Consider the following 23224-nt stretch of genomic DNA (forward strand, 5'->3'; position numbering starts at 1 on the left):
AGCTCCATGCTGGTTCTGTGTGCCACCTGACTCTCTAGCCTGGGAAGTATATTTTTGTGTCCAGCCAATTTCCTTTGGAAATCATTCCTCGTTTCCGCTTCCAGGATCCGTATTATTCCCAATCGCTCCATTACCTTCATTGCTCAGACCATTCAGTAAATGCGAGGTGCTGCATTTTGGAAAGGCCAATCAGGGTAGGGCTTATACACTTAATGGTAAAGTCCTGGGGAGTGTTGCTGAACAAAGAGACCTTGGAGTGCAGGTTCATAGCTCCTTGAAAGTGGAGTCACGGGGAGATAGGATAGTGAAGAAGGCATTTGGTCTGCTCTCTCTTATTGGTCAGAGCACTGAGTAGAGGAGTTGGGAGGTCATGTTGTGGCTGCACAAGATGTTGGTGAGGCCACATTTGGAATATTGTGTGCCGTTCTGGTCACCTTGCTTTAGGAAGGATATAATTAGACTGAAAAGGATTCAGAAAAGATTTACAGGGTGTTGCTGGGACTGGAGTCTTTTGAGTTGTAAGGAGAGGCTGGGACCTTTTACACTGGAGTTTAGGAATGACCTTTTGGAGATTTATAAAATCATGAGGGGCCTGGATCAAGAGACTAGCAAAGGTCTTTTCCCTGGGGTGGGGGAGTCCAAAACTAAGGGGTATATTTTTAAGGTGAGAGGAGAAAGATTTAGAAAGAACCTATGGGGCAACATTTTCACCCTGAGAGTGGTTTGTGTGCGGAATGAACTGCCAGAGGAAGTGGTGGACGCGGGAACAGTTACAATGTTTAAAAGACATTTGGATAAGTTCATGAATAGGGAAGGTTTGGAGGGATATGGGCCAGGAGCAGGGAGGTGGGGCTGGTTTAGTTTGGGAATATGTTCAGCATGGACTGGTTGGACCGAAGGGTCTCTTTCCGTGCTGTATGACTCTGTGATTCTACAAACACATCCCTCCCCTGCATCTCTTGCCCAACCCTTTAAATTTTTACCCCCCAGGTCATTGTGTCATCAATCTTTTCCATTCCTGAGTCCAACTGAAAGAGTTGATATTCTCCCTCATCACGTTTCCTTTGCCTCATTTACAGACCTTTGAGTCAAGGCCCTGGCCGTTCTTCCTGACACACGGTTTGACATCTTTGTTTCTTCACCAGGCGTACATGGAGGACCACCTGAAGATCAAGGACCGTCTGCACAAGGAGTGGGAGGCCCTGTGTGCCTATCAGGCTGAACCCAACTCGTGCTCCATCGGACAGAGTGAGGTTAACATCAAAAAGAGTCGGAATCCTGACTTTGTCCCCTGTACGTGTGAGAGATTGTGTGTGTTTTGGTTTTCAAAAGCAAGGGGAGGGAGTTTTGTTCTTGGAAGTGGGGATGAAGGTAGAGGAGGACTCGGTGGATGGTTCTTTGGGACTGGCAGGTCAGGGACAACGAGAGGGAGAGTGTGATTAGATTACTTACAGTGTGGAAACAGGCCCTTCGGTCCAACAAGTCCACACCGACCCGCCGAAGCGCAACCCACCCATACCCCTATATTTAGCCCTTACCTAACACTACGGGAAATTTAGCATGGCCAATTCACCTGACCCGCACATCTTTGGACTGTGGGAGGAAACCGGAGCACCCGGAGGAAACCCACGCAGACACGGGGAGAACGTGCAAACTCCACACAGTCAGTCGCCTGAGTCGGGAATTGATCCCGGGTCTCAGGCGCTGTGAGACAGCAGTGCTAACCACCGTGCCGCCCACTATCACCGTGGCCCCTGTGATAGTGCCACTGTCTCGTTCTCTGGAGACTCGGCCCTGAAGACACAAGTTCAAATCCCAAAGGCAACTAATAATAACTAATGTGGGCTGAAGGGCCTGTTCCTATGCTGTACTGTTCTATGTTGGAATAACTCGGGTATATGAAGCTCAGTAATGATGACAATGAGAACTGCCGTTGGCTGTTGTTTTGATGGCAGTGCGGCACTCCAACAGTGTTGGCACTTCTTGGTATCGTGCTGAGGTGTTTGTGGAGTGGGACTTGTATCTGACCCAAAGAGGTGACGGATTGTACTGAGAACAACCATACTGTGGCAACTTCTGCCGAACTGGGGAAATATTCCTCCAGCCTTCAGTACCACGGACTGAGTGAGCAACAATGTCATAGTTACACAGGCTTGGCAGGGTCAATGCTGAGAGGATGTTTCTCCTCAGGTTCAGGTCTAGGAGCAGAGGGCACAGTCTCTGAATAAAGGGGTACCAATATGAGACTGAGCTGACGAGGAATTTCTTCTCTCAGAGGGTTGAGAGTCAGGAACTCCTTGCCACAGAGAGAGCTGTGGGGTCAGAGTCCTTGAGTCTATTTCAACACCTAAAATGCCTCAAAAAAAAGGAGCAGTTGTTACAGCCAGAAATTTTTCCAGTCCTCCATCTTGGATTACCCAGAATCCGTGGCCGAAGGGTCTGCTTCCGTGCTGTACATCTCAATGACTCAATTTAAGGCTGAGATAGGTAGATTATTGATCAGATTCGAGAGTGTGGTGCTGTCCTCACTTTCCCCTAGGTTCTTCATCAGTCAGAGAATCAAAATGGCGTGAGGAATTTGAATTACAATTAGGTCTGTTGTCACACGTGCTCACATGAGTGGAAAATTTACAAACTTTCTACTTATAGTACCAGCTATGGTACAAACGCAAAAACCGAAGGAACTGCAGACGCTGTCAATCAGGAACAAAAACAGACGCTGCTGGAACAACTCAGCAGGTCTGGCAGTATCTGTGGAGAGAAATCAGAGTTAACGTTTCACTCAGACCACCGGGCCCACCCCTTGAGATCACACCGGGCCCACCCCTCCAGGTTTCAGGTTCAGTGACCTTCCCTCATTGTTGGCTTATGTGCAGAAGATAGGGTGGGGAGAGGGGGTGAGGAATAAACAAAAGGTGGGGATAGATCCGAAAGAGAGAGAACAGTTGGACGGACAAAGGCGAGGATACCGATCTGGCTGGTAGGGTGAATAGCTGTTCATGGAGACTGTTAGTGGATAACCATAGGTAGTGTGTAACAGCAGGGTATTCCATCCTGGTAGGTGTGTTTGGGCACTTTGCTACTGAAGAGGGAGGAGGTAAATGGGCATTAGCCGCCATTTCCGCCACCTCCAGAGAGATGCCACCACCAGACACATATACGCCTCCCCTTCCTGGTCTGCCTACCGCAGGAACCGTTCCCTCTGGGACACCCTGGCCCACTCCTCGATCACTCCCAACATTCCTGCCACCGCTAACAACCCCACGGCACCATCCCCTACAACCGCTGAAGGTGTAACACCTGCCCGTTCACTTCCTCCCTCCTCAGTTTCTGAGCGTGTGTTCCACGATGATCACTCTGCTATTATACCCACAACCTATTGTTAGACACTAACATTCTTCTAGGGCTGGCCATTCTCCCCTCCTTTGTCTGACCAACTCCTCTTCTCTTTCTTTAGACTCTATCCCTATGTATTATTTACTCCTTACCCCCTCCCCCACCCTATCGTCTGCAGATAGACCGACATTGTCCTAGCTACCATCAGTTCTGAGGAAGGGTCACTTGACCTGAAATGTCAACTCTGATTTCTCTCCACAAATGCTGCCAGACCTGCTGAGCGTTTCCAGAAATTCTGTCTTTGCTAGGTACTAAAGATACTTAGGTAGAGGATCTTAGGAATAAATTAGAAAAATAAAGAAATAAAGATTTCAGCATTTCAGTCCTTCACTCAGACCGCACCAGGCTCTCCCCTCGAGATCACACCGGGCCCTCCCCTCCTGACCGCACGGGGCCCTCCCCTCCTGACCGCACGGGGCCCTACCCTCCTGACCGCACCGGGCCCTACCCTCCTGACCGCACCGGGCCCTACCCTCCAGACCGCACCGGGCCCTACCCTCCAGACCGCACCGGGCCTACCCTCCAGACCGCAACGGACCCTCCCCTCCAGACCGCACCGGGCCTTCCCCTTCAGACCGCACGGGGCCCTACCCTCCAGGCCGCACCGGGCCTACCCCTCCAGGCCGCACCGGGCCCTCCCCTCCAGGCCGCACCGGGCCCTCCCCTCCAGGCCGCACTGGGCCTACCCTCCAGACCACACCGGGCCTTCCCCTCCAGACCGCATTGGGCCTACCCTCCAGAGCGCATTGGGCCTTCCCCTCCAGACCACACTGGGCCTTCCCTTCCAGGCTGCACCGGGCTTTCCCCTCCAGGCCGCACCGGGCCTTCCCTTCCAGGCCGCACCAGGCCTACCCTCCAGGCCGCACCAGATCTCATGATCCTACTGAATGGTGGAGCAGGCTTAAGGGGCCAAAAGGCCGACTCCTGTTCCTATCTCTTATGGTCTTATAGAGACGGCTGTAGCTGCTGCAGTCTAATCCGGAGTGAGATTTATCTGAACTACATCCAACTTCTTATTAACTGGAGCAAATCAGAAACATTTTCTGCCACATTCCTCGTGCCATTCTGGAGTAGCTGGCTGCTGCAGGGAAGGATTTAAAATAATCTGCTCATAACAATAGAATTGTGCAAACACGTGGAGACCATTCAGCCCATTAAGCCTGTTCTCAGGTTTTAAAATCTCTGAATAGTCCGACTTCCTGCCTCTTTTCCTAGTAGCCCAGTTATTTGTTTTGATATTTTTAGATCAGGAGGAGGCCATTCAGCCCCTGAAGCTTGCTCCACCATTGAATACGATTATGGCTGATCTCACCTCAGCCTCAACTCCACCTCCTGCCCCCTCTCCATTACCTTCAACCTATTTCTAATTAAAAGTCTACCTTTCTCCTCCTTAACTTTATTAAGAGTGCTATCTCTTCTGTACCTGCGCTCCAAAACCTTCCTTCAGTGTGGAGTCTGGAATTGGAGATGGTGACATCGTGGTAATGTCACTGGACTAGTATCTTATGAGGAGAGGTTGGTGAGGTTGGGCCAATACTGGAACATGAAAGGATGTGAGGCGACCTTATTGAAACGTACAAGATTCGGAGGGGAGATTCAGAATGGCTTAACCCTTTGAAGGAAAGACCAGAACTGAAGGGCATCATCTCTGAGTAAGGGTCCAACATTTGAGACAGAGATAAGGAGGAATTCCAGGAGTGTTACAACACAGCGATGAACCCTTCTGCTAATTAAACCCAACACACAGAAAATGTCAACTTTCCTCATAATCTGTTAAAATATGAGTGACAGAGAACTCCCCAAATTCCACTACATAAAGGAAAAAACGTCAATTTATTCATCAACTCTAAAAGTGTACATTAAACAACAACTATTTACGACTCTAATCCTCCTTTCTCTTAAAGGTTTGTTACCTACCTCCCGCTCTATAACAACATACTGATCCAATAAAGCACCCATTAAGTTTACACCAACTCAGTTTTCAAAACCAGACAGCAGCTGTCATCTCTGTTGTTGGTCTTCCTGTTTGTAGATCTCCCTGGGTCATCTTTGATCTTCTGCTGGAAAGATGTTTCATATGAAAAAGGTACCTTTGACAGAGTGTTTTTCAGGCAGTCTCTCAGTGGCAGTTGGTGCTGTCTCTGGCTAACTGTCCAAACTGCCAGCTTCTTTTATACCCCAAACATCGGATCGTCTCATTGGTTCAATGTTGTCAAAACAGTAAAAATCAAATTTGATTGGGTTTTAGTATCCTGGGGTATAACTTAAACTGATTGGTTAACTTTAAATAGTGGTCAAAACAACTGAGGTAGCCAAATGTTACATATTTTTAAGTTTCCGGTACATTCTGAGACTGCCAATCATTCACATGACAGTTGCCTGAAAATTCTCACTGCCAAACAGCTTTCACTCTCTCATAAAGGTACAGTACACGCCTTCAAATTCATAGCAGAGGGTATTGATTCTGTGGAATTCTTTACTGCAGGAGGCTGTCGAGGCTGGGTCATTAAGTATATTCAAGGCTGAGACAGACACTGAGAGAATTGAGGGTTATGGGAGAAGTGGAGCTGAGGAGTTCCCTCAACTCAGCACCGCCCTCCTAACCTGCAATCCTCTTCCTGACCTCTCCGCCCCCACCCCACTCCGGCCTATCACCCTCACCTTGACCTCCTTCCACCTATCCCACCTCCATCGCCCCTCCCCCTAGTCCCTCCTCCCTACCCTTTATCTTAGCCTGCTTGGCTCTCTCTCTCTCTTATTCCTGATGAAGGGCTTATGCTCGAAACGTCGAATTCTCTATTCCTGAGATGCTGCCTGGCCTGCTGTGCTTTGACCAGCAACACATTTGCAGCTGAGGATTATCAGATCAACCGTGATCTCATTGATTGGCAGAGCAGACCCAATTGGCTGAATGGCCTACTGCTACTATGTCTTATGTCTTAAAGTACTCTGAGCTAATGTTTGAGGGGACTTGGGTTCAAACCCCACCACAAGACCAGGGGGAATTTAAATTAAGTTTATAAATCTGGAATTGAAAACTAGTCTCAATGACAGTAACCATGACAATTATCCTCCACTGGTGTGTAACAATCTATCCAATTCACTAAAGTCCTTTCAGGAAGGAAACTGCCATCCTTACCTGGTCTGGCCTACAATGTTACTCTAGACCCACAGCAATGTGATTGATTCTCAAACTGCCTCCTGGGTAATAAATACTGACCTCACTGGCATACCCCATGTATTACAAAATAAAGAGAGAAAAAAAATCTTCCATCAGGGGCCTAGCCAGCAGTTTATCTAAGTTTAGCATAATTTCTTTGACTTTGTACTGTTTTGTCTCTGTTTATGAAGGCAAGGATCTTTTAACAGTGTTAAGAGAATGTTCTGCCACCTTCCAAGATTAGCATGTCTTCATCTACGGGACTCTGTATTCCTGCCTCCCTTAAATTTGTACCATTTAGTAAATTTGACGGAGGCTAAATTTGCTCATTCCCTGACTAACTGTCCCTAATGCACCATTTTAGATCTTTCACTATCCGCACTGTTAATTATAGCACTTGAAAGCATATCACAGGAACATTTAGTAACATAATTGTTGTTGGCATGGAGACGGGGCCTGTGTATTTTTGTGTGACCCCGTTCCAGTGCAGCTCCTGTCTCAGTGCAGGATGGAGTCTAATCGCCAACTCTAAAACTACGCATGTTCTTTAATTAAATGATCTACTCGGAAAACCATTGACTGCCCAACTCCAAGTCTTTAGTTAGCTCTCTACTACTGTATAATGAATGCACCACAACAATGGGGTAGAAGCCTTAGAGAGTGTGCAGGTCATAGTTTAATGGGAATTCATATGACAGTGGTATATAAGATTGAGACATCCAATGGGGAATTGGATGATTATATAGATAGAAATAATGTGCAAAGATATAGGGCCTTTAGTAAGAACTAGAAGCAGGAGCAGGCCATTCAGACCCTCAAGCCTGCTCTGCCATTCATGGCTGATCTCATCTCGGTCTCCAATCCACTTTCCTGCCTGCACTAACCCGTTGTTAATTAAAAACCCTGGGGGGGATGAATTCCACAGATGCATGACCCTTTGAGAGAAGAGAGGTGATGGCCAAGTGGTATTATCACTGGACTGTTAATCCAGAGACCCAAGTGATGTTCCAGGGACCCCGCTTCGAGTCCCATTACGGCAGACAGTGGAATTTGAATTCAATAAAAATTTTGAATTAAGATGTAATGATGGCCACAAATCCATTAATAATTGTTAGGGGGAAAACCCATCGGGGGTCACTAATGCCCTTTAGGGAAGGAAACTGCCATCCTTATTACAGGAGGGTCAAGACTGGCAGTTAAACATCCAAGGATTTTCAAGTTATCGAAAAGACAGGGAGGTGGGCACAGGGGGTGGGGTTGCCTTGTTAGTTAAGAACAAAATTAAATCTATGGCACTGAATGACATAGGGTCGGATGATGTGGAGTCTGTGTGGGTGGAATTGAGAAACCACAAAGCCAAAAAAACCACGATGGGAGTTATGTACAGACCCCCTAACAGTGGTCAGGACCAGAGGCACAACATGTACCGGGAAATAGAGAAGGCATGTCAGAAAGACAAGGTCACGGTGATCATGGGAGACTTCAATATGCAGGCGGACTGGGTAAATAATGTTGCCAGTGGATCCAAAGAAAGGGAATTCATGGAATGCTTACAGAATGGTTTTTGGAACAGCTTGTCATGGAGCCCACAAGGGAGCTATTCTGGACCTAGTGCTTTGTAATGAACCAGACTTTATAAAATATCTCAAAGTAAGGAAACACTTAGGAAGCAGCGATCATAATATGGTAGAGTTCAGTCTGCAGTTTGAAAGAGAGAAGGCAAAATCGGATGTAATGGTGTTACAGTTAAATAAAAGTAATTACGAGGGCATGAGAGAGGAACTGACGAAAATAGACTGGAAGCAGAGCCTAGCGGGGAAGACAGTAAAGCAAAAATGGCAGGAGTTTGTGGGTATAATTGAGGACACTGTACAGAGGTTCATCCCCAAGAAAAGAAAGATTATCTGGGGAGTGATTAGACAGCCATGGCTGACAAAGGAAGTCAGGAAATGTATTAAAGAAAAAGAGAGATCCTATAAAGTGGCCAAGAGCAGTGGGAAATCAGAAGATTGGGAAGGCTACAAAAATAGAGGATAACAAAGAGAGAAATAAGGAAGGAGAGGATCAAATATGAAGGTAGGCTAGCCAGTAATATTAGAAATGATAGTAAAGGTTTCTTTCAGTACATAAGAAACAAACGACAGGCAAAAATAGACATTGGGCCACTTCAAACTGATGCTGGAAGCCTAGTGATGGGAGATAAGGAAATAACAGGAGAACTTAACAAGTACTTTGCGTCAGTCTTCACAGTGGAAGACATGAGTAATATCCCAACAATTAAAGGGAGTCAGGGGGCTGAGTTGAGTATGGTTGCCATTACAAAAGAGAAAGTGCTAGAAAAGCTAAAAGGTCTTAAAATTGATAAAACTCCTGGCCCCGATGGGATACATCCTAGAATTCTGAGGGAGGTGGCTGAGGAAATAGCGGAGGCGTTGGTTGAGATCTTTCAAAAGTCACTGGAGTCAGGGAAAGTCCCGGATGATTGGAAGATTGCTGTTGTAACCACCTTGATCAAGAAAGGATCTAGACAAAAGATGGAAAATTATAGGCCAATTAGCCTAACCTCGGTTGTTGGTAAAATTCTAAAATCCATCATTAAGGATGAGCTTTCTAAATTCTTGGAAGAGCAGTGTCTGATTAGAACAAGTCAACATGGACTTAGTAAGGGGAGGTCATGCCTGACAAACCTGTTGGAATTCTTTGAAGAGGTGACAAGTAGGTTAGACCAGGGAAACCGAGTGGATGTGGTCTATCTAGACTTCCAAAAGGCCTTTGATAAGGTACCACATGGGAGGCTGCTGAGCAAGGTGAGGGCCCATGGTGTTCGAGGTGAGCTACTGGTATGGATTGAGGATTGGCTGTCTGACAGAAGGCAGAGAGTTGGGATAAAAGGTTCTTTTTCAGAATGGCAGCCGGTGACAAGTGGTGTCCCACAGGGATTAGTGTTGGGGCCGCAGTTGTTCACGTTATATATTAATGATCTGGATGAAGGGACTGGGGCATTCTAGCGAAGTTTGCCGATGATACAAAGTTAGGTGGACAGGCCGGTAGTACTGAGGAAGTGGGGAGGCTGCAGAAGGATCTAGACAGTTTGGGAGAGTGGTCCAGGAAATGGCTGATGGAATTCAACGTGAGCAAATGCGAGGTCTTGCACTTTGGAAAAAAGAATAAAAGCATAGACTACTTTCTAAACGATGAGAAAATTCGTAAAGCCAAAGTGCAAAGGGATCTGGGAGTGCTAGTCGAGGATTCTCTAAAGGTAAACATGCAGGTTGAGTCCGTGATTAAGAAAGCTAATGCAATGTTGTCATTTATCTCAAGAGGGTTGGAATATAAAAGCACCGTTGTGCTACTGAGACTTTATAAAGCTCTGGTTAGGCCCCATTTGGAGTACTGTGTCCAGTTTTGGTCCCCACACCTCAGGAAGGACATACTGGCACTGGAACGTGTCCAGCGGAGATTCCTGGAATGGTTGGTCTAACATATGAGGAACGGCTTAGGATCCTGTGATTGTATTCATTGGAGTTTAAAAGATTAAGGGGAGATTTAATAGAAACTTACAAGATAATACATGGCTTGGAAAGGGTGGACACTAGGAAATTGTTTCCGTTAGGCGAGGAGACTAGGACCCGTGGACACAGCCTTAGAATTAGAGGGGGTCAATTCAGAACAGAAATGCGAAGACGTTTCTTCAGCCAGAGAGTGGTGGGCCTGTGGAATTCATTGCCACAGAGCACAGTGGAGGCCGGGACACTAAATGTCTTCAAGGCAGAGATTGATAAATTCTTCATGTCACGAGGAATTAAGGGCTATGGGGAGAATGCGGGTAAGTGGAGTTGAAATGCCCATCAGCCAGGATTGAATGGTGGAATGAACTCGATGGGCCGAATGGCCTTACTTCCACTCCTATGTCTTATGGTCTTATCTGTTCTGGCCTCCACACCCACAGCAATGTGGTTGACTCTTAACTGCCCGCTGGGTAATTAGGGATGGGCAATAGATGCTGATCCAGCCAGAGACGCCCTCATCCCGTGAATGAATTTAAAAACAGTAGCTGAGTGTCACATAGAGTCACAGAGATGTACAGCATGGAAACAGACCCTTCAGTCCAACCCGTCCATGCCGACCAGATATCCCAACCCACCTGCCAGCACCCGGCCCATATCCCTCCAAACCCTTCCTATTCATATACCCATCCAAGTGCCTCTTAAATGTTGCAATTGTACCAGCCTCCACCACATCCTCTGACAGCTCATTCCATACACGTACCACCCTCTGCGTGAAAAAGTTGCACCTTAGGTCTCTTTTATATCTTTCCCCTCTCACCCTAAACCTAGGCCCTCTAGTTCTGGACTCCCCAATCCCAGGGAAAAGGCTTTGTCTATTTATCCTATCCATGCCCCTCATAATTTTGTAAACCTCCATAAGGTCACCCCTCAGCCTCTGACGCTCCAGGGAAAACAGCCCCAGCCTGTTCAAGCCTCTCCCTATAGCTCAAATCCTCTAACCCTGGCAACATCCTTGTAAATCTTTTCTGAACCCTTTCAAGTTCACGACATATTTCCGGTAGGAAGGAGACCAGAATTGCACTCAATATTCCAACTGTAGCCTAACCAATGTCCTGTACAGCCGCAACATGACCTACCAACTCCTGTACTCAATACTCTGACCAATAAAGGAAAGCATACCAAATGCCTTCTTCACTATCCTATCTACCTGCGACTCCACTTTCAAGGAGCTATGAACCTGCACTCCAAGGTCTCTTTGTTCAGCAACACTCCCTAGGACCTTACCATTAAGTGTATAAGTCCTGCTAAGATTTGCTTTCCCAAAATGCAGCACCTCGCATTTATCTGAATTAAACTCCATCTGCCACTTCTCAGCCCATTGGCCCATCTGGTCCAGATCCCCTTGTAATCTGAGGTAACCCTCTTCGCTGTCCACTACACCTCCAATTTTGGTGTCATCTGCAAACTTATTTACTGTACCTCTTATGCTCACATCCAAATCATTTATGTAAATGACAAAAAGTAGAGGGCCCAGCACCGATCCTTGTGGTACTCCACTGGTCACAGGCCTCCAGTCTGAAAAGCAACCCTCCACCACCACCCTCTGTCTTCTACCTTTGAGCCAGTTCTGTATCCGAATGGCTAGTTCTCCCTGTATTCCGTGAGATCGAACCTTGCTAATCAGTCTCCCATGGGGAACCTTGTCGAACGACTCAGAGGAGATGGGATTGAAATAACTGCATGAGACAGCTATGGATGTAGGTTTGATCACTGAGCTGGAAGGTTCGTTTTCAGAAATTTCGTCACTAAACTAGGTAACATCGTCATCATCATCAGTGAGCTGTCAGCTTCACCTAGCAGGGTGACGAAACCTCTGAAAATGAACCTTCCAGCTCAGCGAGCAAACTTATATCCTGAACCTCAACCTGAACTACAAATCTTCTCAAAATGAGAGAGCTGTATTTGCAAAGGTATGTATTCTGTACTCTGCTTTGGAACTCCAGAAAGCCAATCAGAAGTTACTCTTAAGTAAGGTAGAGACAGTGATGTAGCAGCCTGAGAGTGGGGAGAGTCTTGTCACAGGGAACAGCCTGTATGGGACAGGACATCACCCAGGCACCCAGACCTCAGAGGCAGAGCACTGAAGACCATATAAACCATGGAGGCAACTCAAGGCACAGAGAGGATTTACTAGAACAGCATCAGAGAAGAGCAACTTCTGCCAGATGTTGCAGTGATAATGTCACCAGCCTGGTGATCTCAGGCTGACTCCATGTTCTGTGGAGTCAGAAAGAGTGGTGCTGGAAAAGCACAGCCGGTCAGGCAGCATCTGAGGAGCAGGAGGATCGACGGTTCGTGCAAAGAGCTTATGCCTGAAACGTCGAATTTCCCGCCCCAGAGCCGCTGCCTGACCTGCTGTGCTTTTCCAACACCACACGTTTTGACTCTGATCTCCAGCATCTGCAGTCCTCATTTCGCCCTCATTTTCTGAGGATATGGGTTCTGGGAACCCGAGTTTGAATCCTGCCATGGCAGATGGTGAAATTTAGATCCAGGAAAATGTAGAGTTAAAGGTTAGCCCAGTGGTTGTTAAAATCCCATATGGTTTCTTAATGTCCTTTAGGGAAGGGAATCTGCTGTGCTCACCTGGGTCTGACCTACGTATGATCCCACACCCACAGCAATGTAGTTGACTCTGACTTGCCCTCTGGGATGATCCAGCAGGTCAGTTCAAGGGCAGTCGGTAATGAGGTGAAAATGTTGGCTGATGATCACATCCCATGAAAGCTCTCCTCACAGAGAGGTTTCCAAAGGCAATGCTGCTCCAAAACACCAGACAAAACCGTTGGGTGGCTGGCCAAGAAATGGATCAAAAGTGTGTGCAATTTGAGACCAGGATGCCGGCATAAAGTTTGCTGGCCTTGTTCAAATCCCACCTCAAAAAACAATGCAGTCCCTGATGTGAAATCATTCATCCTTGTTAGGGCAGCACGGTGGCTCAGTGGTTAGCACTGCTGCCTCAGAGCCCCAGGGACCTTGGTTCGATTCCAGCCTCGGGCAACTGTCTGTGTGGAGTTTACTCATTCTCCCCATGTCTGGATGGGTTTCCTCCCGCTGTCCAAAGATGTGCAGGTTAGGGTGGATTGGCTGTGCTAAATTGCCCCATAGTGTTCAGGGATGTGTCGCTGGTTAAAGCGCAGCAGGTCAGGCAGCATCCAAGGAACAGGAAATTTGACGTTTCGGGCTAAAGCCCTTCAAAATGTGCTAAATTGCCATAGTGTTAGCCATGGGAAGTGCAGGGCTACAGAGATATGGGTGGAGGGCTGGGACAGGGTGGGATGCTCTTCAGAGGTTTGGTGTTACTCACTGGGCCAAATGGCCTGCTTCCACACTGTGGGTGTTCTAATGAGGTCAATTTGTACTTAAATTGGAATACAATACAGGACAGTATAAAAGAGTAGTTTGATAAGTCTGAAATCTTGAGAAGAGTTGTGGTTGGGTTGATAGACAGGTATCTATTTCACTGGTCTGGCTGAGGCTATTCGCAGGGCAAGGAGGCATAACATATGAGCAAGAGTAGACCATTCAGCCCATCAAACTAGCTGTCAGTCAGTAGTTGCATCCCAATTAGGGGCTATCTCCCCACACTAACTCCCATGTTACTCTGTGTCAATGGCCTAACATTAAGATCAAACTCTGTCCATCAAGGAATGAAACTCTTCTTCGTCCAGCAAGTGGTGAACCCAAGGAACTCTCTTCCATGAAGATGTTGGTTCAGTTTATAATTGTAATTCTGAGATTGGGCGGAGCCAAGGAGGCTGGGTGGAGTTGGGATGCAGATCAGCCATGATCTCATTGGGTTCGCATGTGGAATGACTCCTGAGGAAGTGGTGGATGTGTGTACAGTTACAACATTCAAAAGGCATTTGGATAAGTTCATGAATAGGAAATATTTGGAGGGATATGGGCCAGGAGCAGGGAGGTGGGACGAGTTTGGTTCGGGAACATGGTCAACATGGCTGGTTGTTTCCATGCTGTATGACCATGGAATGGGGCTGAGTGGCCTCCACTTGCTTCAGTTTGGTTTTGATGATCTTACCCTGAGAGTGGTCACTGAGGAACCCTCATGAGGCGGGCTCTCGTGGTGCCCATTGATAAACTGCACAGTCAAGTGTGCAACGTAAACAGGGAGGGAATGAAAATGGCACTAAATGAGGTGGCACTAATTTTTGTCTCTGATTTCTAGATAACCACAACCGCATGGTTTTGAAAGCAGAAGCCAACCCGTCCAGGACAGATTTTATCAATGCCAGTCCAATCGTAAGTCAATATATTTTTTTTCCCCCAAATGATTGTGAAGTCTGGGTGAAGGGTCAGAGGTCATGGCGCTGTTGACCTCCTGCCAGTTTGTCGAATGAAGTAGGAGTGAAGCTGAGGTTTGACTCAAGTTCAAGGCCAGCTTTGTGTTTACAAACATCTGTGAGAGCCGAGAGACATGTACAGATCGCTAACCCTCCAGGATTGTTCTAGATAATGGTACAGCACAGCAGGAGGCCACTCAGCCCATTGCTAACATTCTTTGCAAGGTCAACTCAGCGAGTTCCACTCCCAAATGCTGCCAGTTACCCTTTGAAAAGACAGCTACATCTGCCTCTAACCACACCTTGGGGCAGTGCACTGCAGATCCTAACCACTCACTGCATTGTTTCTTTTACCAAGCTCTGTCATTCTGTGCCTTGAGACACTTATCCCAGGCGCCCTGTCAAGACCTGCTTTTGATTTTGAATGCAACTATCAAATCTCCCTTTCATCTTCAGTTCTGCTGAAGTACAGCCCTAACGTTTCCTGTCTTTCCAAGTAACTGAAGATTCCCATCCCTCACACCATTGCATCTTCTCTGCCTTCTCCCTACTTTCACATCTTTTCTGAACCTGCTGTGCCAGGAATGGCACCATCTCCAGTTTATTCTGCTTTTGTACTGTGTGCCTCTGAAGCTAATTGTCTGTCGGACAGTTCTGAAAGCAAATGCCCAGGAGAAAATAAGAAATAATAGAGGATATTAAAATACAATTATGTCCCTTTTCTCTGAAACTTATCTCTGAACCATTTTCTCCTGATTTCAATAGGATGAGAGTAGATTGATGGGGTGGTAATTGACTGCGATGGATTTGTCCTGCTTTTTGAGTGCAGGACATAAATGGGTAATTTTCCATATTGTCGGGAAGGTGCCAGTGTTGTAACTATACTGGAACAGCTCAGCTAGTTGTGATACACCAGCTAGTATCAGAAATTTGTGAGGACCCATAACTTCGACCTTCAACTGTTTCTTGATGTCATAAGGAATAATAGAACATAGAACAGCACAGCACAGCCCAGGAACGGGCTGTTCTGTCCACAATGTAGTGCCGAACATAACGCCAAATTAAACTAATCCCTTCTGCCTGCCCTTGGCCCATTCCTTGTATATTCATGTGCTTATTTAAAAGCCCCTTGAACAGCCCTATCTGCCTCCATCTCCATCCCTGGCAGGGTGTTCCAGCCTCCTCCCACTCTCTGTGAAAAAGAGCCTACCCTTCACATTAAATGCACATGTTTAAATAATGGTGACCTCAGGAGTGCCAAGATGGGTCATCCATTTGGCACTGCTGGCCAAAGATTGTGACAAACATTTCAGCCTTATCTGATATACTGCACTCCCACATCGTTGAGGATGGGGATATTTATGGAATTAGCAAGAGGCTTCCTTGTCCCTGTTTCATCTGAAGTCATGTGACTTCATAGGATCTGACATCAATGTTGAGGACTCCCTCCTGAGGGAACACTACTGTGCTGCCATCTCTGCTGGGCCTGTCCTGCTGGTGGGACAGGGCATATCCAGAGATGGTGATGCTAGTGTCCGGGACACTGTCTGTCTGGTATGATTCCGTCAGTGGGTCTATATCAGGCTGTTGCTTGACTAGTCTGTGAGATAGTGCTCCCAGTTTTGGCACTAGCCCCCAGATGTTAGTGAGGGGGTCTCTGCAGGGCTGTTTCTGCCGTTGTCTTCTCTGGTGTCTAAGTCAATGCCAGGTCGTCTGCCCGGTTTCATTCCTTTTTGGAATATGATCTGGGAGAAGAGGTAGCAGCTCGTATGTTGTTCAAAGAGTTGTCACAGACTTGGCGGACTATTTCCCGTGCAATCCGCAGGTCCCCTTTCTGCTCTGCATAGTTCATAACCAAGAAGGAAGGGTGCTGCTCCCCTGACATCGAGTTCAGGTTCTGAGCAAAACTGTCGAGTTTTACAGAGCGTGAGGGGCAGGGGAGAAGTGGAGAATTCATCACACGTCCCGATGAAAACACAGATTTGTGTGTCTGTGTTTACAAGACTGTGCTGAAGGTTGGTGTTCTCCTGGAGAATCTCTCAATCATACAGGGGTTAGATGATAAGCAGCAGGTTCAATATGGGCAAATGGGATATTGTCCTTCATCGCATGGAGTTTAAAAGCAGGGAGGTTAATGTTGCAGCCGTACAGGATGCTGGTGAGGCCACTCCTGGAGAACTGTGTGCAGATTTGGTCTCCTTACCTGAGAAAGGATGTACTGCCACTGGAGGGGGTGCAGAGGGGGTTCACCAGGTTGATTCCAGAGTGGGGAGGGTTGGCTTATGAGGAGAGACTGAGTAGACTGGGACTACATTCATTGGAATTCAGACGAATGAGGGGGGAATCTTATAGAAACATGTAAAATTATGAAGGGAATAGATAAGACAAAACAAAGGAGGTTGGGTGAAACTAGACTTAGAGGGCATAGCCTCAAAATAGGGGGGAGCAGATTTAGGACTGAGTTGAGGAGGAACGTCTTCACCCAAAGGGTTGCGAATCTGTGGAATTCCCTGCCCAGGGAAGCAGTTGAAGTTACCTCACTGAATGTTTTTAAGGCAAAGATAGATTTTTGAACAGTAAGATATTAAGGGATGGGGTGAGAGGGCGGGTAAGTGGAGCTGAGTCCATGTAAAGATCAGCCATGATCTTATTGAATGGCGGAGCAGGCTTGAGGGGCCGAATGGCCTACCCCTGCTCCTCGTTCCCATGTTCTTATAAAACAGCATGAACACAATGGAATGAATGGCCTCCTCATTATTCTAGATTACCCGTGGCCTCTTCTCTGTTTAACTGACTCAGAGCAAGTCATTGTTTTGAAGAAATGCAGAGCTGTGTAATTTAAAACAAAGAGCTGTGGATGCTGGAAATCCGAAACATGACCCAGAAATTGCTGATGAAACTCAGCAGGTCTGGCAACATCTGTGGGGAGAAAGCAGAGTTGACATTTCGAGTCCGGTGACTCTGCCTCGGAGCGTGTACAACGTATAACAAAAATAGAAATTGCTGGAAAAGCTCAGCAGGTCTGAGGAAGGGCCGCCCGACTCTGATTTCCCTCGAAATGTGTGGCGCTGGAAAAGCACAGCAGCAAGAGAGATGATGTTTCGGGCAGGACCCTTCATCGCGACTCTGAAACGTTGACTCTCCTGCTCCTCGGATGCTGTCTGACCGGCTGTGCTTTTTCCCAGCGTCACACTAGGCTGACTGTGACCCTCCAGCATCTGCAGACCTCGCTGTCTCCTATTTCCCTCCACAGGTGCTGCAGAGACCTGCTGAGCGTTTCCATCTTTGTTTCTGATTTACAGCATCCACAGTTCGTTCGGTGTGCAATATATAATATATTTATGTGTGGCCAGTGGGTCTTCTGTGACAGACTGGGAGACATGTGTGTCATACCCAGCACGCATATCATGATATATTCAGGAAGATGAGTGAAGCCTCTGAAATTTGTCCTGAGAGGGAGAAAGATGAAATTGCTATAATTTGTAACCGAAGCCATTAAAATGATTGTTCCTTTTGTCTTTGGTGTCTGACTCCTGAGTGAGATCAGTGAGAGGCAGCTCATTATCACTGGCTTTCCACATGCACTGTACAGTACAAAGTGTCAGACAGTGTAGCCAGGCTGTGTGCACCATCACAAAACACTATGGGCTGCTATGACAAACAGCCCATTGTCAGCTACTAACAGACTCCATCTCCCAGGCTGACCTTTATTCACTCCTTTATCTGTCCAACTGTTTTTCTCTCTCTCTGTCTGGACTCCATCTCCACCTGTCATTTATTCTTACTCCTTCCTCCCCCACCCACCTCTTCTTCAGCTTATATTTCCCTAGCTACAACCAGTTCTGAGGGAGGGTCACTGGACCCGAAACGTTAACTCTGCTTCCTCTCCATGGATGCTGCCAGACCTGCTGAGTTTCCTTTCAGCAATTTCTGCTTTCGTTCCTGATTTCCATGTCATCAGTTCTTTGATTTTATTCCCTCATCACTGGTTCGACCCTCAGCTGGATTATCATGTTTGCTTTCCAGATACAGGACGGGTTTGAAGGAATTAGCAGGGTGGCAAAAAAAAATTCATGACAACAGTGCTGAGAGAGTCTCGAGATTTCTGACAGTACAGATTTAATGGGCTGAAGGACCATTTCTGCACTGTCTGATTCTATGAGGATCTTTAACTCCTGGACAGATCAGGGGAGCTGAAGCTGTTCTCCTGAGAGTCAAGATTAGAGTGGTGCTGGAAAAGCGCAGCAGGTCAGGCAGCATCCGAGGAGCAGGAAAAGCGACGTTTCTGGCAAAAGCCCTTCATCAGGAATGAGGCTGGGAGCCTCTGGGGGTGGAGAGATAAATGGGAGGGGGTTGGGGGGGAAGGTTAGTTGAGAATGCAATAGGTAAATGGAGGTGGGGGTAAAGGTGATAGGTCGGAGGGGAGGGTGGAGTGGATAGGTGGGAAGGAAGATTGACCATAGAGACAGGTGATAGTATAATGATAATGGCAAGCTGGGGACGTTGCCAATGTTCTGGGGATGTGGGTTCAAATCCCACCCTAGCAGATGGTAAAATTTGAATTCAGTTAGAATCTGGAATAAACCAAAAGTCCAGCCTAATGGTGACCATTGTTGATTGTTGTAAAATCTGGTTCACTTCTACCCTTAAGAAAATCTGCTGTCCTGGTATGATCTGACCTACATGTGACTCCAGACCCATGGTAATGTGGTTGACTCTTAACTGCGATTTGAAGATGGGTCGTAAACACTGGCCTCACAAGAAAACCACATCTTCCGAATGGATTTAAATAAAAAGAGAGAAGGCTGAGAGGAGGTTGGATTGAAGTGTCCAAAACCATGAGGAGTCTAGACCTGATGGTTTCCATCCCCAGCTGTTCGAGGTGGTGGGACACCACATTGCTGATGACTAGCCATCATCTTGGATTCCTGGCTTCAGGAGTTGTACCCCTGGATTGGAAATTTGTTCATATCACGCTGCTGTTTAAGAGAACGGGAAACCAGGGATGATTTGGAGATGCCGCTGTTGGACTGGGGTGTACAAAGTTAAAAATCACACAACACCAGGTTATAGTCCAACAGGTTTAATTGGAAGTATTAGCTTTTGCAGCGCTGATGGACCACCTGATGAAGGAGCAGCGCTCCGAAAGCTAGTGCTTCCAATTAAACCTGTTTGACTATAACCTGGTGTTGTGTGACTTTTAACTTTGGAAACCAGGGAATTACAGAGCGGTCAGCCTGATAGATGTGATGGGGAAACTGTTGGAGTCGATGTCCAAGGATAGGGGAACCGATCACCTCAAACAATCGCAGTTAATCAAGGAGAGTCAGCGCGAATTCATGAGGGGTGGCTCCTGCCTGACTAACATCATACAGTTTCTTTTGCAGAGGTGACAAAGATAGCAGACAGAGGTAAATGGGTGGACATTGTTTATATTGAGGTAAAAACAATGACTGCATATGCTGAGAACCAGATTCTGGATCAGTGGTGCTGGAAGAGCACAGCAGTTCAGGCAGCATCCAAGGAGCAGCGTTTATATTGAGTTTCAGAAGGCTTTTGTTAAAGTCCTACACAGTGTAAGCCCAAGCGATTGAGGGTGAATTACTGACATGGATAGAATATCGTCAAGAGTGTGGTGCTGGAAAAGCACAGCAGGTCAGGCAGCATCCGAGGAGCAGGAGAATCGACGTTTTGGGCAAAAGCCCTTCATCAGGACCTGATGGATAGAATATTGGGTTGAGTGGCAGGAAATACAGGGTTGGAGTAATGGGTAAGTTGTCAGGGCTGTGACCAGTGATATCCCGCAGGGATCTGTGCTGGGGCCTCCGTTATTCACAGTATTCATGAATGACTTGGATAAAAAGTCAAATATCCAAATTTGCTGGTGACACAAAATTGAGCAGCTTTATAGACAATGTTGACGACAGCGCGAAATTACGACAGGATATTGATCGATCAGGCGAAGCTGTGGCCGATGGAATTTAATAAAAGCACGTTTGATGTTATCCATTTTGGATCAAAAACAGGATAGATCCGGGTGATCTTTTGGAGGCACCAAGCTGAACACAGTGGATATCCAATGAGATTTGGGGATTCAGGGGCATAGCTCTTTAAAATACCACAAACAGGTGCAGAAAATAATTCAGAATGTTCATGGAATGTTGGCCTTCATATTGAAAGGGCTGGGGGATAGGGATACTGATAGTTATGCTGAAGTTATAACCTGAGTTAGAGTACTGTGAGCTGAAAATGTGTTGCTGGTTAAAGCACAGCAGGTCAGGCAGCATCCAAGGAACAGGAAATTCGACGTTTCGGGCCAGAGCCCTTCATCAGGAATTTCCTGTTCCTTGGATGCTGCCTGCCTGCTGTGCTTTAACCAGCAACACATTTTCAGCTCTGATCTCCAGCATCTGCAGACCTCACTCTTTACTCAGAGTACTGTGAGCAGTACACCTTAGGCAGGAGCTTAGAGTAGAGTAGAGTAGTGTTTTTATTTGTCATTTCTACCACGTACAACCGATTCGGTAAAAATGAGACAGCGTTCCTCCAGGACCGAGGATGCTACACGAACAGCACAAACTACACTCATACACAGCATAAAGTGCAGAAGGAGTACAAAACACACACGTTACAGTGTAACAGAAGAATGATAAATAATAGACATTTTTTCTAGCAGCAATTCGAAGTCTTGCAAAGAATTTCAGATGGGAAAGAGTCGATCATACTGTGTTAAAGAGCCTGATGTTTTGGGGGAGGAAATTGTTGCACAGTCTGACCGTAACAGACTGAGTGCTCTGGTATCTTCTGCCAGATAGCGGGAGGGAGAAGAGTTTGAGTGAGGGGTGTGCGGGGTCTTCCACAATATTCTTCCCCTTTAGGATGCAGTGTGTGGTGTAAATGTCTGTAATGGAGGGAAGAAAGACCCCGACGATCCTCTCAGCTGTCCTCACTATCCGTTGTAGGGTCTTACGATCTGAGACGGTGCAATTCCTGAACCAGACAGTGATGCAGCAGCTCAGGGCACTCTCACTGAACCCTCTGTAGGATGTGGGGAGGATGGAGGTGGGTGGGAGGTGGGCTTTCCTCAGCCTGTGCAGAAAGTAGAGTACAAGGATAATATCTGGGTCTCGGGGGTAAATCATGAGGAGAGATTAGACAAATCAGCCCTTTATTCTCTAGAAGTTGAAAAGTTAAGAGGTGATGTAATCAAAGTCTTCAGAATATTCACAGGGAAAGACAGGGGAGATATTTCCTCTGGTTGAAGATTTTAGAACCAGGGGATTATTCAGACCAGGCGATTTTGGGATGATGTTAGAAAGCACTTCAACACACAAAGGGCAGTGGAAGGTTAGAACTCCCTTCCTCAAATGGTGGTCGATGTCAATTCAATTGTTAAATTTAAATCTGAGATAGACGAATTTCTATTAAACAAGGGTTTCAAGGTATATGGAGGCATGTGGAGCAAGGCCACAGATCAACCATAATCTTGCAGAATGGCAGCACAGGCTTGAGGGGCTGAATGGCCTCCTCCTGTTCCTATGTTCCTAGACAGAGTAGGGAGGGAGACAGTGTTCCCACTAGCAGCAGGGTTGAGGACAGGAGATCACAGATTTAAGATAATTGTCAAAAGAATCTGAGGTGACAGGAGGAGGAATATTTTGATACAGCGATAGTCACACAATAAACACCATGCTATAGTCCAACAGGTTATTGGGAAACACTAGGTTTTGGAGCGCTGCTCTGTCATTTTAAACCTTGTCCACCCCAGTCTAACACTGGCTCCTCCACATCATTGATACACTGAATGGTTGTAACTTGAAATGGACTGCCCGGGAGAGCGTGGGAGGCAGGGTCTAATGGCATTTAAAGGGCACAGTGTGAAGAGCTGGGAGGAGATGGTGGATCACAGTCACTACACTGCACTAGAATTCCAGAGGATAATTGGGAACCTGGGTTCTCATCCCACTGTGGTACCTGGGGGCGGGGGGAAATTTCAATGCAATGTCTCAATCTGGGATTGAGAGCTAATAGTAATTGTCAGGAAAACCCCATCTGGCTGTAGGGGAAGGAAATCTGCTGCCTTCACCCAGTCTGATGTCCACGTGACTCCAGGCCCACAGCAAAGTGGTTGATGTTTAACTGCCCTGTGCGGACAAACCCACCCTGTTCAAGGGCAGTTAGGGTTGGGCTGCACCAGCGAGAACCGTGTCCCATGAAAGTATTTAAGAAAAGGAATTTACACGACTCTGGGAGGGACGCTGGAGGGGTGGAACTGAGAGTGGGCAAGTACAGACTCAGCAGCCAGGATGGCCTCCCTCTGCGTTACAGCCATTGTGATTCGAACTACCTGAATAAGACAATAATATATATGGAAGGACACAGCAGCTCTCTGTGAAAAGAGAGAAACTGGGCGAAGATTTAGGGTCAGGGATCTCTCATCAGAACTGAACAGCGATAGACATGTGAGAGATTATCAGACAGTGGAAGGAATGGTCAGGGAGATTCAAGGAATGTGTCTGTCTTAGGCTGGAGGCCAAGAGAGGTTAAAGAACAAAAGATTTCATGATGCAAAAGCCCAAAGAGATGGTGAAGGACCAATTAAAGATTGCGCCCAAAATGAAGCAAAACACTGCAGATGCTGGAAATCTGAAACAAAAACAGAAATCACTGGAGAAACTCAGCAGGTCTGGCAGCATCTGTGGAGAGAGAAACAGAGTTAACATTTCAAGTCTGGTTACCTTCTTCAGAAGGCCGTATGAGGGGTGAAATTAAACCCTCCCCCGAATGCGACTGGAAAG

The 23224-nt window shown here is 46.8% G+C and overlaps 1 protein-coding gene across 1 annotated transcript in view; it reads left to right on the top strand.

Moving 5' to 3' along the window:
- LOC132817315 (receptor-type tyrosine-protein phosphatase-like N) overlaps positions 1–23224 on the top strand; it is a 281771-nt gene that overhangs the window by 225578 nt on the left and 32969 nt on the right. Inside the window, exons 16-17 of the mRNA XM_060827725.1 lie at positions 1146–1293; positions 14312–14385. Of these exons, the coding sequence (XP_060683708.1) occupies positions 1146–1293; positions 14312–14385 (222 nt within the window). The remainder of the gene's footprint in view (positions 1–1145; positions 1294–14311; positions 14386–23224) is intronic.

This window comes from Hemiscyllium ocellatum, chromosome 7 (genome assembly GCF_020745735.1).
Source record: "Hemiscyllium ocellatum isolate sHemOce1 chromosome 7, sHemOce1.pat.X.cur, whole genome shotgun sequence".
In the NCBI taxonomy this organism is placed as follows: domain Eukaryota; kingdom Metazoa; phylum Chordata; class Chondrichthyes; order Orectolobiformes; family Hemiscylliidae; genus Hemiscyllium; species Hemiscyllium ocellatum.